Source organism: Chroicocephalus ridibundus, chromosome 13 (assembly GCF_963924245.1).
Source record: "Chroicocephalus ridibundus chromosome 13, bChrRid1.1, whole genome shotgun sequence".
Taxonomy (NCBI): Eukaryota; Metazoa; Chordata; class Aves; order Charadriiformes; family Laridae; genus Chroicocephalus; species Chroicocephalus ridibundus.
Window position 1 is genome coordinate 2,932,458 of NC_086296.1, and position 16,132 is coordinate 2,948,589.

Here is a 16,132-nt window from a genome sequence, read left to right on the forward strand (position 1 = left end):
CTGCTGGCATGCGAGGGAGGAAGCGAGAGCCCCTGGGCTCGTGGTGCGAGAGCTCTCTGCGGGCAGAGCGCTGCCCCGGCCTGAACAGCCCCTGGATCCATCCGTCTGTCCGTCCATCCAGGGACTGCAACGGGGCTGGGCGCAGGCTGAGCACGGCTGTTTGGCTGGTTTGCTGTTTTGGTTGTGTGTGTGTGTGTGCATGTTGTTCTTCTGATGACCATGAGAAGTTTTACATTATTACATTCAAACAAACACCCCTGGTTTTTTTGTTACTCTACTTCTGAACACCGCAAAAACACAGTAGCAACATAACACGTAGGAGAGTGGTGCTGCAGCTAACCACGGAGGGAAGGCGATGCGCTGTCATGTTGGAAAAATAATCCCTGAAGCCAACGATGGAAGGAAGGAGATGGGCGTTGATACACGTCGCAGTTTCCATTTACAAGAGCCCCCGGGAGGGAGGACCCGAGGCCGTGCGCGTCCACGTGCGGTGCTGGACCCGCGGCAGAGCCGAGCCGGCACGGCCGCCCGCCCGCCGGCTGCCCTCGAACCCACGACACCGGGCAGCGCCGTCATCGTCCCGGGGCGAAGATAAAGTCGAGGGCTTGGCGCTCGGCAGCAGCCACGTTGGGGTGCCACAGGTCCACCATGAAGACCACGCGGGGACCCTCCTCCGGGGGACCTGGGTGGGATGCGAGCACGGGGTGAGGCTGGGCTCCTGCAGGAGAGGCCGGTGCTCGCCCCGGCGCACGGGTGATGGGCTCCACGCCGGGAGGCTGCTGCCAGCGCCCAGCACGGAGGCGTCTGCCCAGTGCAACCCCAGGAAACACCTAAACTGCTGCTAACCGGGAGCCCAGTGCCTCCAGCAGCCAGCGTGGGGCAGGGTCCCCCCTGCCAGGGCTCCGGGGTTGCTTTGAACAATCCGACCCGAAAGTTTCCCGTGGCAGGGCAGCGGCACGACGCCGAGCTCCCCCTCCTGCAGCTGTGTCTCGGAGCCGTGCAGGGAGCTGCTGCTGCCGCATTCCAGCCTTCCCGGCCCCGCGGCTGCGCTTCCCGACGCCACAGCAGGGTTGATGTGGGAGCAACAGCTTTTGTTCTCCCACTCTCTTTGCACGCTCCCCTGCATAAAACAGCTCCGCTTGATGCTTTTATGCCATCAGCGGCTAATGCCGGTTAATCCGGGAGAGCTGAAGCGTAACAGCCTCCGTCAGTGACGGAGAGGGGCAACAAAACAGGCCGGCGTGAAGCTTTTCTCCGTGCACGGGAGACAAAGGTGCCACTGGCATGTCGGCGCAGAGCTGCTGCCTTGCGACAGGGCCACTGCAGCCGGCAGCGCTGCCGCGAGCAAGGGCAAGAGGATGAGGATGCCGACAGCATCGGAGCCCATGCCGCCCTGCAAAGCTCTGGGGGACGAGGGAAGCAGTTCTGTGCCAGCTGCCATGGCGGGGAGAGGACCACCGGGCCCCGTGCAGGGCCACAAACAAGTCAGGATGGGCTAAAAGCAAGTCAGGGTGGGCTAAAAGCGAGTCAGGACGGGAGCGGGTCCTGGGGCAGGCTGAGGAGGGGCTGCAGGGGCTCTGCTGGGGAAGGGGTGCCGGGATGCTCCACCACCCCGAAGCAGCAAGGAGCGTCTGTGATGGGCAATCCCCACCATGCCAGGAACGGGGCTGCTGCCCTCCCTGGTGCAAGCCAAGGGCAGCAGCGGTGTAACCCCCACGGGACGCGGGTGCCTCCAGCCCTGCAGACAGGAGGAGGGACTGGGCGCTGCCTGCCCGCTCCTCCTCGGCCCCCCCGGCACTTACCTTCGTGGAACGCCGTGTGCAGGAAGGAGTCGTCGAAGAGCAGGCAGCGACCCTCAGCCCAGCACTGGGGTTCGCCCCCCACCACCAGCTCGCAGTTGCTGGGCGTCTTCAGACCTGCGGGCGCAAAGAGAGAGGACGCGGGAGGGTGAGATGCTGCGCTCCCGGGCACAAGGGAACAGCCCTGAAACGCCACCGGCGACCTCCACGCTGCTGTCAAGGGCTTGCTTCCCTCCAAGGAGCAGCAGCAGCAGACGCTGCGCTGAACTCGGCGCGTGGCAAAGTCCTGGGTTCAAACCACACGCGAAGCTGGCGCTGCATTTGCAAGCTGAACCTGATGCAGCTCAGCCCCTGCCCCGCTCCCCCCTGCCCTCTCCTCCCCAGCTGCTGCAGGGCACCCCCCGCAGTCACTCGCTGTACCCCAACGGGCTCAGCGTCACGGGCAGCCTCCTTTGCACCTGGAACGGCCAACAAGTCCCCAGAGCCCACAGTTTCCCCGATACCCTTTCCAGCTTCAAGACCAAAGGCAGAGCCTGCCCCCTCCTCCTCCTTAATTCTGCTGCAATTACCCTGCCCGCTGCAGGGCTGGGGCGGGAGGAGACGCTGCACAGGGGCTCGAGAAACGGGCTCAACTCCTGGCTCTGCCACAACGTCCCCGCTTGACCTTGTCCCTCAGTCCCCCAGCTGAGCTGCTGCCGATCCGTCCCCCACCAGGCAGCTGCAAGGACAGAAACCCAGGGGAGGGTCGCAAAACGCTCGTAAGGGAAGATGCTCTGTGAAGGCCGTATGAAGGTCAATCTTAGAAATAAAACGTATCTTTTCCCAAAACACGAGCGCAAGTCAGGCCCCTTTGACAAGGGTTGATCCCGTCACCCCCTGCACCAGGAACGTCACCCCCCGCAGTGCTGGGGACCGCTGGAGCTGGCGCAGAGCCGACCTGCCCCGAGGATGCAGCCGTGGCGGAGAAAGGGGTCAGGGCTCACGTGGCTTGCGAACGGTAACGATGCAGCAAATGAGCAGGAACGGATCTCACAGAGATGCCAAAAACCAAGCGAGCGCAGCAGGGACTCCCGGCTGCCCGGGAGAGCTGGGACCGCAGAAAGCCGCTCCGCTTTTCCAACGGCTGTGTCAAAGCCTACAAAACCCGAAGCCATTTCCCTGCACAACGGCCTCAGCTGGAGACGCTCCAGCTGGGAAGGGGGAGCTGAGCAGCCGGGGGAGGCGGGGAGGAGGCGGCCAGCAGCACCCAGCCTTTCCACGGCACCCCTGGGGACACTGCCCTGTCCCTTGCGGGGGGCAGAGCCGGTGCCTGTGCTTGGCCCTGTGCGTTCAGCAGAGCAGTAGTGGGGTTGGGGTAAATCCTAGAGAGCGACTTGGATTATGCTGACGGCTCTCCTGGCTTTTCAAACCGGCCTGAAAGGGCTGGTTGTCTCTTAAACACATCCGTGCCCTGGGCACGGTGAGAGCCGAGTCCCCAGCGCCACCGGGGGGGATGTCGGTGAGTGCAGGAGCAGCCCATCGGCGTGCCCCGTGCTGTGTCCTGGCTGGAGAGCCAGCAGCTGCAGAGCAGATGGAGCTGGAAAACGTGGAAGGACAAGGGAATGACCCGCATGGCTCATCTCCCCAGGGCGTGCGTGCTCCAGCTGGAGGGCTGGCCCCAGCTCCACGCTGCCGGGGCAGGGTGCGTTCATCTGAGCCAGCCTGGACTTTGCCACACTGGCCCCCTCCCGGGAGCCGCTCTCAGCCCCCTGCAAGGAGAAGGCATCTCCCCAGCCAGCGGAGAGAGCCGGTGGCCGGGCGGTGGGCTGCCTCCCCGCACCAGCAAGGGCAGGTCCTGGCTCCCCAGCGGCTTCCCAGGCCTGGAGAACTCCTCGGATCAGCTCTGAAGACTGATTCCCATTCTAAATAAATGGCCAGTCACCGCCTGAGTGTGTTTACCCAAGAGGAGTTGGCTGAACAAGCGCGCTCCGTGTTTGCCAGCAGGGCCCGTGCGGTGCCTCCCCCGGCACGATCTGCGCCGCTTCCAGCGCGGCAGCGTCCCGACCATCTGTGCCGCCTGGGCTCTCCCCATCCCGGGCACCCGCGGGGCCGGGAGCACCGTGCCGTCAGCCCAACGCTTACCCCGCCAGAGGGGATACCCCTGGGACCCCCCCCCCCCCCACTCCTGATTTGCACCAAAGCGGCATCTTTGCTCGCATCTGCCTGTACCATGCCTGAAATCCCAGGAGGGAGGGAGCTGCCGGAAGGGCGGCGCTGGGAGACAGCTCGGTCCCTGGAGCAGCATCCCAGGTTGCCCCGCATCCCGCGATGCGAGGGGGGGCTGCCTGTAGAGTGGGGGGGTGTTGGGAGACCCCTACACAACATCAGCCCCGTATCTCTCACCTGCCTGCAGGACAGCGGGAAGAGGAAGCAAAATTCTCCTGCTGCTGAGCTGGGGACCTGGGGGAGGTCGGGCACCCATCGGGGACCGAGCGCTGGCCTCTCCCGGGAAGGCTGCTGCTTCCAAAGCCCCAAAACCTCCCTTGCGCCATGAGCTGGCTCCAATTAGCAGCAATTAGCGGCTGAACTTGGAGAGCACGGGGTGCAAGAGGCCTTTTCTGGGCTCCCGCGCCCAGGCGTGGCTGCAGCCCTCTGTCCGCCCGTGGTGGGGACGCCCCGCCGGCATGAACCACCCCCCCGGGCGCTTACCTAGATGGCAGCGGATGCGGATGTTGGTGGGTCCGTAGTGCTCGGCGATGACGGTGCCCGGGCTGAGCACGGAGATGCATGCATTCCCAAAGACATTGTTGCCAATGCAGGTGCGAAGGCTGCCGAGCAAGCGGTACGTCCGTGGGCATCTCCTGCAGTTCCTGGGCACGCACATGCCCTGGTTCACCAGGTAGAAGGTGAACCACTCCCCGCTGGGCGTGCTGTTCATTTTCCATCCTTGCGGGAGGCTGCAGTTTGAGAAAGCTTTGTAGAGGGTCTCAAACTCGCACAGGATGGTCTGGAAGTTGCGTTCCAGCAACTCCACGTCGTGCTTTTGAGCGTCCCGGGAGAAATAGGGCATGGTCGGCAAGTCCGGCAAGAAGAAGACTTCTGGCTTCTGGATGGACGGCCGGCTGTTGAGGTAGCGGCCCTGCTCGCGGATGCCCTTGTGGATCCTGCCCATGCCGGACCAGGAGTAGCGCTTGGCGTACTCCTGCAGGTTGTGGTAGAGTTTCTGGTTGAGCCCGTCGTGGTGCGTGCAGCGCACGCACTCGGGCGAGTGGCAGTAGACGTACCCGTTCTGCACGCCGTTGGCCTCGGCGCTCTGCATCAGGGCGTTGACGGTGGCGTAGGCGCGGGGCTGCTCCCGCCCCACGTGGTAGCAGTACCACACGAAGAGGACCAGGAGGCAGGCGACGGCGGCCAGGGCGGTGGCGTCGCAGTCCCGGAAAGACTGGATGCCAGTGGCGATGAAATCCCGGAGGCCATCCAGGGACCAGCTCCAATCCATCAGCCACTCCAAAGACATGGTGGTGCAGCGGGTGGCGGGTGCGCGCAGGGGGGCCCGGCGGTCAGTCCTCGTGGTCCTCAGGGGCACCCACACCATGCAGCTGGGCCAGGGCGCGAGGGGAAGGGGCTGCCATGGGGAAGTGGAGCTGTGGCTCTCCCCTGCGCACCCGGGGGCTCTGCATTGGCAGCGGCTGACGGCAGCTCCCGGGGAGGCGGGCGGCCAGGCTGCCCGGGGGTCCCGGCGCTGTGGGTCAGCAGCGATGTGCCTGGAGGGTCTCCGCTGGCGCTCCTGGGCCGATCATCCTGAAAGGCAGCGCTGGAGGAAGGCTCTGGGGAAAGAAACACGGAGGTGTTAGGGAGGCAGTTTCCCCTGGGGGTCCCTGCGGGGTCTCAGGGCACAGGGTGCAGCCAAAGCCACGTCCCGGGGCTGCGTGGGGCTCCGACTCCTCATGACGGGGTGATGGATAAAGAGCCCTCCCCTCTGCCCAGGAGCCCAACATCACCCCATGCTGAGAAACCCCCCCATCCTTCCAAACAGCATGTTCCACAAATATCCAAATGGAAGGTGAGGGGGGAGAGACAGGCCCCTCGGCTCCCTCTGCCCCAGGGCGAGTGTCCCCCTCCTGCTCTCCCCTCCATTTCTCTCCTCCATCGCTGCCTTATCATGTCTGAAATCCGGCTGATAAGGCAGCAGGGCAAGGCTGGGAATAGACACTTAACAGCCCTATCTTGCAGCACATCGGTTTATCCCCTCCACCTAAATGCTCTGAAATGACTCTCCCTCCAGACACTGAGCCCGCCGGTGGCTCTGCTCTCCAGGGACACAGGACCCCAGCGCTCGGCCAGGGCACAGCGGCGATGGTGGCAGATGGCTTCTTTGATTTCACCAACCAGAGGCTACCGGCTTGCAGGTCACAGGAGCCGAACGGCTCCCAGCACCATCACAGCTCTTGGGAAAGCAGCTGGGGGAAGAGAAGATGCTGCAACTCCTCATAACCACGAGCGATGTTTTCTTGCCCCAAAATCCATCCCCGGGCACCTCCGAGCAGCAGGCAGCGGGGGCAGACGGGCAGGTAAGGCAACGGGTGAGAAATGGAGGGGAAGCACAAACCAGGTTGGAAAGCATGCTGAGAGCTATCCTGGCCTCCAGCACACTGCCAGAGCCAAAGGAGAGCCTTGGAATTACTGATGTGCAGCGTTTAAAACTGCTGGTGAGGAGTGTCCGCAGGTCAGGTCTCCACACCAAGCAGGTGCTCAGGCTGGGCACATGCGGAGGGTCACAGCCCACCCCGAAGCACCAAAAGCGGGGTGAAGGATGCGCCCAGACTGCACCTCCCAGACGTGCCAAGGTCTGGCCAGCCCCGGGCAGGGCAGGGGGATGCAGGCCGGCAGGAGCTGCGGAGCCAACAGCTCTCCGTCTGGGAGGAGATCCCAGGAACAAGGATGATCCAGGTAAGGGGGAGGGAGACGCCGTGGGAGCTCCTCTGTAAGAGCATTGACTTGAAGGAGTAGGATGGGTTTATTAGCCAGGGAAGCCATCCAAACCCTTCCCAGCCCTCCCTGCCAAGGTCCTGCAGCCTGTTAATGAATGTGCATTTCCCTATTGATCACAATGGTGATGCGCTTCTGCTGGTGGAGCTTTGGCTGGGACCTGACCCTGCAGCTGTGGACCTCGTGCAGGGCTGGGGACACGGGCTTCGGGGAGGGACATCCTCACAGCTGACCTCCCTCCTCCCTACTTCCTCGTAGCACGTTGCACGTGTGCCCCGTCCCGGGATGCGCAATCCACGTGGCACGTCGCAGCCTCCTGGGAATTTTAAGATAACTTTGCTCTATCCCCACCGGCTGGCATCCCTCCAGACACACTGACTTCTCCAGGCCTCGGTACGCAGGGCACGGCCGTGAAGCCGGTCCCAGGGGTATTCCCCGAGGCTGGCACAATGTCCCTGCGGAGCCGGAGCGCGGCCGGGAAGGCAGGCAGAGCCCTGGCATGATCTGTATTCAGGGTGGCTCTCGCCCTGGCAGGCCAGCCGGGAGCCGCCTCAGCGCAGCAGCCAGGCTCGTCCAGAAGCCAACTGACAAAGCGAGTGTGCAGGGGGGGCCGAGCTGGGGGTCTGACAGCCGTGGGGTCCCCAAGCCGGAGTCAGTCACACCCCTGCAAGGGTGGCACAGCACAAACACTGCCCTGCTGCTGCCCTGGAGCTGCTGTCAACACCTCAAAGGGGGAAAATCAGTGGGACACCAAAGCCCCCGTGCCCACGTGCAGCCTGCCTGGCCCCAGAGCCGTGCAGCCAGGGAGCCTCTGGGCTACTGAGCCCTGGACTGCACAGGGATGCTTCAGGAAGAGCCTCCTGCAGGGATGCAACCCAGTAACTGCCTCCTGCACCCCTGATGCAAACCTGCCCAAACCCACCTTCCGCAGGGGTTGTGCCAGCGGTGGCAGAGCAGGGCCCCAAACGCCGGCACCGCTCCCAGCGGACGCTGTACGGCCGGGACCGGTCGGTGCCGTCACCCTTCCAGCCTGTCTGCGCGCAGCGCGGCGTCCCCGTGCCGAGATGGGTAGTTGCATAAAGCACCCCTGGCCCGAGATCCAAGAAAAGACCCGTCAGCTAATAATAAACAGCGGCGCCAGTCCAGAAGAGTGGAAATCAATTCCACATCACACTGAAGTTGTGCAGGACGTGGAGGCGAGCACCGTGCCAGGCAGCAGCGCCGTTACATAATGAAGGCAGAGAGGCTTCGATGCAGCAGAAAGTTGCATCTTCGGCAGCTCCGTGGGGGCCCCGGCATCTCCCGGAGGAGGCAGGTTTCGCTCAGCCCTGCCGGGATCCCCAGGCCATGGGCCCTGCGGTGATGAGGACGCGTGGCGGGGCTGTCCTCGGCTCGGCACCGGCAGCGTCGCCTTTGGGAGCGGTGTGGGGAGCCTGCTCGGGATGCAGGAGCGTTGGGGTGAGGGCAGGGTGCCGGCTGCTACTACGGAGCTGGAGCACGGCCAGGCAGCCGCGGGCGCCGGCTTGGCCCTTTCCTCCGGCGTGCCACCCCGGCGGTGTCACCCGGCGCACTGGTCTCACCCAGTGTGAGCGTGTCACCCGGCGTGGCGGCGTCAGCTGGTGTCACCGGTGTGGCTGCCTGCATCACCCGGTGTGTGGCGAGCGCTGGCGTCACGTCACCCAACCTGGCGGTGGCACCTGCCGCCGCGGTGTCACCCGGCCGCGGCCGTGTCGCCCGCCCGCCGCCGAGCCCCGCTGCCCCGGCCGGGCGGAGCCGGGCTGCGCTCCCCGCCGGGGGCACCGCTCCCCGCCCCGCAACCCCCCCGCGGCCTCGCCCTTTCCCTCCCCCTCTCCCCCCGCGGTGCGGTGCGGTGCGGTACCGACCTGCTGCCCGGGCCGTGCGGGGCCGCCGCTCCGCTCCTCTCCGCTCCTCTCCCTTCGCCGCCGCCGCGGACCACAACTCCCAGCAGCCCGGGCAGGAGGGGCCCGCACCGCCCCCGCCGGGACCGCGCCGGGGGCCGGCAGCTTGCGGGCCCCGGGCGAGGCACCGCCCGCTCGCCCGCCCCCGCCCATCGCCGCGGCCTCGGGGCGGCGCGCCGCGCCCCCTCACCGCGCAGCCGGGCGGGGTTGCGGCACCCCGGGGTTGGGGGTCGGCTGGGAGAGGCTGGTCCCTAGGGGAGCATCCATCCCGGCTGCGGGCACCCCGGGACGGAGGGGGGCGGGGAACACGGTCCCCCGGGGCACAGGCGTCTGGGGCTGCAGCAGCGGGGATGCAGGAGGTGCAGAGGCGCCGAGGGGGATGCAGGAGGACGTGCAGGGAAAACGGGCTCCGAGGATACAGGTGCTGGGGGCTGCAGCAGTCAGGATGCAGAGGATGCTGGCCCCGGGGGTTGCTGGCCCCAGGGGTGGGAGCACACAGGGATGCAGGCACCCGGGAGACAGGATACTGGTTCCAGGGACGCAGACTATTAGGGATGCAGCAGCTGGGATGTGCGGGATGCTGGCTCCAGGGGTGCAGGGAGTACTGGCTGCAGGGATGCAGGCACCTAGGGATGCAGCACCCGGGATGCAGGGATTGCTGGTCCCCAAGGATGCCTGTATCTGGTATGCAGGGGACAGGAGCACCCAGGGAGGCAGTGCCTGAGATGCAGCCAGCCAGGGATGCCTCAGCAAGGATGTGAGGGCGTGCTGCAGCACCTGAGGTGGGGGGAAGCTGCTCCCGGGGGTGCTGGCTGCCAGGATACAGGAGATGCTGTCCTGGGGGGCTGGGGGCACCTGGGATGCAGCCCCATGGATGCAGATGCCTGGGGAGGCAGCTCCCAGGGTTGTGGGCACTCCCAGGGGGTGGCAGAAGTGTCTGAGTGCCCCCACCCGCCCCCCAGCCAGTTCCTGCCCTTCCAGTTAGGAAGGTCCCTCGGATGGTAAATGACAACCTGTCTGCTGGCATCTCCTGTTCCCATTCCCGCTGCGCTGCGGCGCTTCCTCCCTCTGTCAGGGCTGAGGTTCCTGGGCCAAGGGAGCTTCAGCTCCTGGAATTTCCCTTTGAGAGCCCACAGGCAGCGGGTGCAGGAGCTGCAGAGCCCTGGCAGTGCCCGGCCGTGTCTAAAAGCAGCAGCTCAGCGCTTGGAGCAGACTGCGAGCGCAGCCAGCCCCACACACACTGGGCTCCAACCAGTTCAACCAGCCTGAGAGGGCTGACAAAACCTTCCCTTTCCAAGCTGACCTTGCACACATCCACGCTTTGGCCCTATGGAAAAGAGGAGAGCAGCTTTGCCGGTTGGCTGTAGAGGAAGTAAAATTTTTAGCAATTTGGGGTGTCCCTTATCAGCTCAGGTGCTGGTGGAGGAACAGTTTGTCTTCAGCCTTGCTGCTGCCTGCTTCTTCCTTTTTTTCCTCCCCAGCCCTTTTCCCATTCACCTAAGGGAATACTGTCAAATCCGTGGGCCCCAAAATTCCAGCCCTCCCTCCACCGTTCCCATTGGTGCCGGATGAGCCGCCGTGTCGAGCTGAGAGTGGGCAGAGCCCGGGTGCGGGCAGAGCGCTGGCAGCGCTGCCCTGGCCCTGTGGCAGGGTGCCACGTGGAGCTGCGTGGGACACGTGTCACCGCTCCCAGCGCGGGGGAAGCCCTGCCTTGTTTCGCAGGTTCCCTGCGTGCTGCAGGTAGCCAGCCTGCCCGTCTGCCACCGTCACGGCTCGAGCTGGGCTTTAGGAGTGAAAGAAGGGCTCTGCTCAGCCCCTCAGGTGTGTGTCCGTGCTCTGGAGCAACCTCATCCCCGGCTACTGCAGACCTAAGCAAGCCGCACCTTGTTTTCTGCCCTGGCACATTCTTGCCTCCTGTCTTCTCCTGTTGTTTCCCTGCTCCCACGAGCACATTCCCCATCCCAGCCCTCTCCCCGCTTTGCTCCTGCAGGGCCCTGGCAGCACCGCGCGTTGCAGGGTGAAAGGAGGGTGAGTTTATTCCTTCCTGCTCTTTCCCAGACCCTTCTCAGCCTCAGCCCGCACCTCCTGCCCGCTCTTGGCAGACGGCGCATCCTTCTGTCGGCAGCCACAGACTCTGCTGGCTCTCGGCGCTGCGCTCTGGACTCTCCCATCCTTTCTCCCCTCTGCCTGCCTTCTGCTCTCTGGCCTCTCCAGTCCCTGGTCCTCAGCTCCGCCGCTCGTCTCTTCTCCACAGGACGAGCTGTCCCTCTCTTCCCTCTGCCTTTGGGATGTCGCCTGGCTCTCTTCACCCTCCAGCGCAGCAACCCCCTTCTCAACACTTCATGCACTACAGAAACCGATCTGCTGTGCAGCCTTCCACAGCTCGGAGAGCTTGGGGGAGAGAAGGGGCAAGGGGTCTGAGGGACGGGGGTCTCATCCTGACTCCCTGCTGTGCGTTTCCTCCAGTAATGCTAAGCCCGTAACATGCAGCACAGAGACACCCTGCACCACGCATGCCATGCATGTCCCACGCTGAGGGTGCAGGGACCCAATGCCTCTGCCCTGTGCTCCTCTGGGGGGCTGGCTGCGAGGGTTAATCCTGCTGCCAGCGTCCTCTGCTCCTCAGGTCCCTCCTCTGCCCTATCAACTCCTCTCCTCCCTTTTGGCCCGGGCGGGGAGCTCAGGGGAGATGTCATTGCTGTGAGTCAGGGCAGGGGCTGGGATGGCTCAGCTGGGATCCCCTGAAGCGCTGCAGGCTGGGGGGAGCACCCCGAGCACCCACCCCGCAGCACTGCCTCTGCAGCCCCTGCTTCCACAGCGCCCAGGGATGCGGGATGCGGGATGGAGGGGCGGCTGCGGGATGGAGTGCTGCTGCTGGGGCAGAGCCTGGCCCCCCTGCTGGCACCTGGGCATCAGAAAGGGTCATTGGGCTCCGGGCAGGGACAGCAAGAGTCTAGCAGGGGACAAACAGTCAGCGAGAGCAGGCTCAGAAACCGTTACACAGCAGAAAGGCTGGGAGCAGCCCTGGGATGCGCTTGGCATGGCTCTGCCAGCGACACCCAGCTCAGGAACCGTTACACAGCAGAAGGGCTGGGAGCAGCCCTGGGATGCGCTTGGCATGTCTCTGCCAGCGACACCCTGGCAGGAGCCCTGTCTGCGTGGCAGCCTCCTGGCTCCGGTGATTCCTTCTCCCTTTTCCTGAGCTCCTGGGGCAGACACCGCCCGGTGTCCTCCCCTGAGCCTCTGCCAGGACGCGGCTGCAGCCAAAAGTGCACTCGTGTTCTGCCAAGGCCAGGATTTCCCGGAGCGTTTAGGCTGGAGCTGGGACGGTGCTCCCGGAGGGGCCGTCCCTGTGCTCCCCGAGCCGAGGAGACCCGCACCACGCAGGATCCTGTTCCCCAAGTCCCTGCCAGAGCAGCTTGTGCCCGGGCAACGTGCAGGATGCTCTGAGCATGGCTTTATCACGCAGCCACGCACCCCTCCCTCAGCGTTTCTGCCTCTGGGTGCTGCTCTGCAGCCTGTGGCCCCCCAGCTCTTTGCTCTTTAGTCGTATTCCACCCTGCTGCTATTTTCCGACTCTGCACTGGAGGATGCCAGCGCCAGCCCCAGGGCTCTGTCACCACTGACACCAGTGACCATGGGCACTCGGTGGCCGGTTCCAGCCTCCTGACGCTGAGCAAAGCCCTTAGCAGAGCCGAGGGGCTGGGGGCCGGCTGCTGCCCCAGCTCTCCATCCCTGGCACGGCTCCCCAAAACCGGCTTTTTGTTCCTGCTGAGAAATAACCCCACGATCAGGGAAGGAGCAGGAATGCAGCCAGCAAACGGCTGCGTGAAATCCTGCTAGGGAGCGCAAGCCCCCCGCGCCGGGGCAGAGCATCCCCTGGGGCTGGGCAGGGATGCTCTGCCTCACCGCCCTGCGACGCGGCTGGAGAGGAGGTGAGGTGTCCCCGAGCTCGGGTGGGTGGGCACGGGGGTCCTTCGGCTACGTGACTGCCGGGGGACAAGCACGTTGCGTCCTCCCGCTCGGGCTCTCCGCAGGGGAGAGGCGGGGAATGGCTGTGGCTGCTGCGCCCAGACAAAGCTTAATCCACAGCACAAAGCGTGAGGCCAGAGATTGGCTCCCGCTTTACGTCACCGAGGAAGAATGGCAGCATAAAGACATTTTTTTTTTCCCCCCCTTCATTTTAATTCTCTTGCAATCTCTGTCCAAAAATAACCCAAGCTTCCTCCCCCGGGAATACTCCACATCAGAGCCTTGGCTCCTTCGCCCCCCGCCCCGTGCATTAGCCTGACAGCTGCTACATGAAGCTATTATCTTGTGTCGCATCATAACCTTTTTTAAAAGCACATTTTCAGAGTGCAGGATTATTTTATTGTTTTGTGTGGGGAGGTGCAGGGATGCACAGGAGGCCCCGGGTTTCCTGGCAGGGCAGCGGATGCTCCAAGAGAGGGCATTTCCCAGGGTGCTGGGTGGGATCCTCATCCCCATCCCTCCCCGCTGGCCATTGCCAGGGTAACCTGGCACTCTGCAGGTGTCGGGAAATGGTATTTAACCCGGCATTTCACAGTGGCCCTGCTCCTTGGCAAGGTGGCGACATCCGCCACCCTGCCACCATGCTCCCGGATAGCAGGAACCTGTCCCGCAGGCACCCGGGGGTCCCCCCGGGCAGGACCCTGCCCTGCACACTCCTGATGCTCCCCACTCCCCAGGGACGTGCCAGGGCCCGGATGGCTCCTGAAGGGATGCTCAGGGGGGAAAACTCCTGCGGGCAAGGGGCAGGGACAAGCCCCCGCTGGAGCCGGGGGTGGAGAGGCTCCCGGGGAGACACAAAGGGATTTTTCCCACCCAGCTGCAAGATCTTCCCGAGCTGTGCCAGACAGCGTGGAGCTGTACGGGGGGCAGGCAAGGGTTTTGGGGAGCTACCCTGCCCCAGCTGCCACGTGCCCCATAGGAGCTGCCGTGTGACAGCCACAGGTCATCGGGCAGCCATCGGCGAGCGGGGCACAGGCAGGATGGGTCCCCAGAGGCCCCCTGCCCTGCGGGGCTGTGCTAGCAGGGCTCCCCCAAACCTTCTGTGCATCCTCTGTGACATGGCCATGGGTGTCCAAAGGTGTCCCAGTGCCTCGGGGCAGGACCCAGACCCTCACCCAGCCCATGGGGCATCACTGCTGGGCTGGCACGGGCAGTGCTCCGGGAAGGGATAAGGCTGGGTTTGTGGCGGGGGGGGAGCCGGTGTTGGGTCCCACAGGGCGTCCGGTGGAGGAAAGATGTCCCCAGGGCCATGCCACCTCACCCTGTGTCCCAGCAGTGCTTGGCCAACTCCCTCCCACGGGAGCAGGGGGGACCCCATGGGGTTGCACCAGGGCAGGATCTGGCCCCTGGAAGCCACATTCAGAGCCAAGGCAAAGGCACCGGGTCACCGTCCCGCAGCGAGGCGTGCGATGTCCCCAGCGCTCACCCTCTCTTGCAGCGCCGCAGCCCCTGCAGCCGGCCGCGCCGTGGGCCTGCCTGCCGTTCAGGTCTCTGCAAACTTATTTCAGGCATTTAAAAATACAGAGCAATTTGTATTGAGGTTATAGTGAACGCTAGAGCTTCCCACGGAAGTATTTTATCATGTTCAAAAATATTTAATCCCAGCAATTTTCACATTGTTCTTATAAAAACAGACATGTATGAAGGGAAATGAAATGCTTAGTACATTTTTGGCACATTTTTTTTCTTTTTTTTTTTTTTTTTTTAACCTTTACAAATTACAAACACACATTCATTGTTTTTAAAGGAAAAAAACTAAGTCTCAGCTGTACACTGCAGAGATGCACTAACCATCCCGAAACTAAACCAGCCTCCCGTGGTTACAATTGCAGTTCTACAAGGACAAAAGAAAGACACCAGCAGCCAAGGACACGTCGGCGGCTTCTCTCTCCCCGCCGCCCCCAGAGCCTGGCTGGAGGGGTGGCAGCGCGGAGGAGAAGATGGCCCTTTTGGGGGTCTGTGTCCCCACAGAGTGGGACCAGCCCCGCCAGTGTCCGGCTCTGGCAGAGGTGAAGGCAGCGAAGGCGCGCAGGGGATGCTGAGGCTCGAACTGGGTTTCGCTCGGGGTGGGACCAGCTTTGATGGGCTGATTTCTGCCTGTTTTGCTCCCCCCCGGGCTGGTCTCCCACGCTGGAGCCCGGCCACGCTGTCTACTTGCCTTTCCTTCCCCAGTACACCTCCACCTTCATCCCCTTGTCCGTGCCCTGCCCAGCAAGGTGCCAGCCCCGGGGGGGTTTGGGTGGGAGCTGCAGACGCGGGGGGGTCTGGGCAGGGCTGCGATGCCCCCATCCCTGCCCGGTGCTGTGCCGGCACGGCTGCCCGCACACCGGGGCGGGTGCTGGACCCTCCTGCGGCCAAGGGGATCTCGGCAGCTGGCGGGAGCGGTGGCAGGGAGCCCAGTCCGTCCTGCTTACCCTGAGATGCTACCGGGGGGGGAAAAGGGGTGACCTCCGGCCATTAGCGGGACCGGGGTTTTCCTGGCAAGGGTGACGGTAAGTTATGAAAGAGGAATGACTGGTGTGAGCAAAGGGATGCCGGCCGCTCCGCTCCCTGTGCCCAGGGAGGCTTCCCACGGCTCCCAGGCTGGGGTGGGGTGGGGGGGGGTCGCTGGTTAATGCTTCTCCGTAAAGCTGCAAGTCCTGGTTTGCTGCCTCTCCTGCATCCAAAGCAAAGCGGGAAAAGAAAGCGGGATGTACCTGGTGCGTGCCGGGCTGTCCCCTGCTCCCCGGGCACGGCCAGCGGGGCTCCGCACCGGCCGGCAGCTTTCCTGAGCCACAGTCCGCTTCCCCGCAGCGAGGACTGTCCCTGCACCCATGGCACACAAGACCCTGAGCCCCCAGCTGCGGCTCCCACTGGGGGCGAGGGGAACCGGGAGCTGCGGGATGGGGAGGGCAGGACCCTGCGGCAAACCCTGCGCCTACCTCAGCTCCCAGCAATCAACTGCAGGCTCTTGCAATGGAGACATTTTTAATTTTTAACAACATCAGAAACCGCAAAAATCCCCCTGCGTGTGCGTGGGCAGTGCTGGGGGATGTGCCACCGCGCGGGGGCGGGGGACACAGCGGGTACCCCCACGTCATCCCGGCCCTCGCCGGGACCCAGCTCTGCCCCAGCTCCCGCTGCTGCCTGCGCCCGGGGCTCCGCAGCACACCTATCGCAGTTTAAATAGAATAAATACAGTGAAGAAAACAGTAAAATCTTCAATAAAGAGGCAAAAGGAAAGACAACAGCAGGTCCAGGGGTCCAACCAAACTCCACGTGGTCTCTGGATTAGTTACTGAGGAAGTTCTATGAGAGCACATTAAGTTCGCAGCCGGAGACTCTCTTACCGCTGTCCTTATATCGAAACTTCGTATTCTCTCGTTTCCTGAAAAGCAGGAAAAGCCAGTTGAGGGCAGCAGCTGCGTTTCAGGA

General features: G+C 63.9%; 2 protein-coding genes across 4 annotated transcripts in view; both read right to left on the reverse strand.

Annotated features, from left to right (window-relative positions):
- Positions 1-544: 544 nt before the first annotated feature.
- ASPHD2 (aspartate beta-hydroxylase domain containing 2) lies at positions 545-8,830 on the reverse strand. 2 transcript variants are annotated; one of them, XM_063350831.1, is made up of 4 exons: positions 8,651-8,830; positions 4,488-5,605; positions 1,803-1,916; positions 545-682 (listed from the first exon to the last, which is right to left on the reverse strand). In XM_063350831.1, exons 2-4 carry the CDS (start codon positions 5,371-5,373, stop codon positions 573-575), a joined length of 1,110 nt encoding a protein of 369 aa, XP_063206901.1. In that variant the 5' UTR covers positions 5,374-5,605; positions 8,651-8,830; the 3' UTR covers positions 545-572. The 2 variants fall into 2 exon arrangements, with proteins under 2 accessions (XP_063206901.1, XP_063206902.1); XM_063350832.1 differs by lacking the exon at positions 8,651-8,830 and adding an exon at positions 7,690-8,525.
- Positions 8,831-14,334: 5,504 nt separating this feature from the next.
- SEZ6L (seizure related 6 homolog like) overlaps positions 14,335-16,132 on the reverse strand; it is a 48,673-nt gene continuing 46,875 nt past the window's right edge. Inside the window, exon 17 of one of the 2 annotated variants that reach the window (XM_063350673.1) lies at positions 14,335-16,085. In XM_063350673.1, the coding sequence (XP_063206743.1) occupies positions 16,056-16,085 (30 nt within the window). In that variant the 3' untranslated portion in view covers positions 14,335-16,055. The remainder of the gene's footprint in view (positions 16,086-16,132) is intronic. The other variant, XM_063350672.1, reaches the window with a different exon arrangement.

Coding starts and splice junctions, on each gene's coding strand:
- ASPHD2 (XM_063350831.1), bottom strand. CDS start 5,373: ATGGTGTGGGTGCCCCTGAGGACCACGAGGACTGACCGCCGGGCCCCC. Junction 1,917..4,487: donor CCGCATCCGCTGCCATCTAG/GTAAGCGCCCGG, acceptor TTGCGCCCGCAG/GTCTGAAGACGCCCAGCAAC. Junction 683..1,802: donor GCACACGGCGTTCCACGAAG/GTAAGTGCCGGG, acceptor CATCCCACCCAG/GTCCCCCGGAGGAGGGTCCC.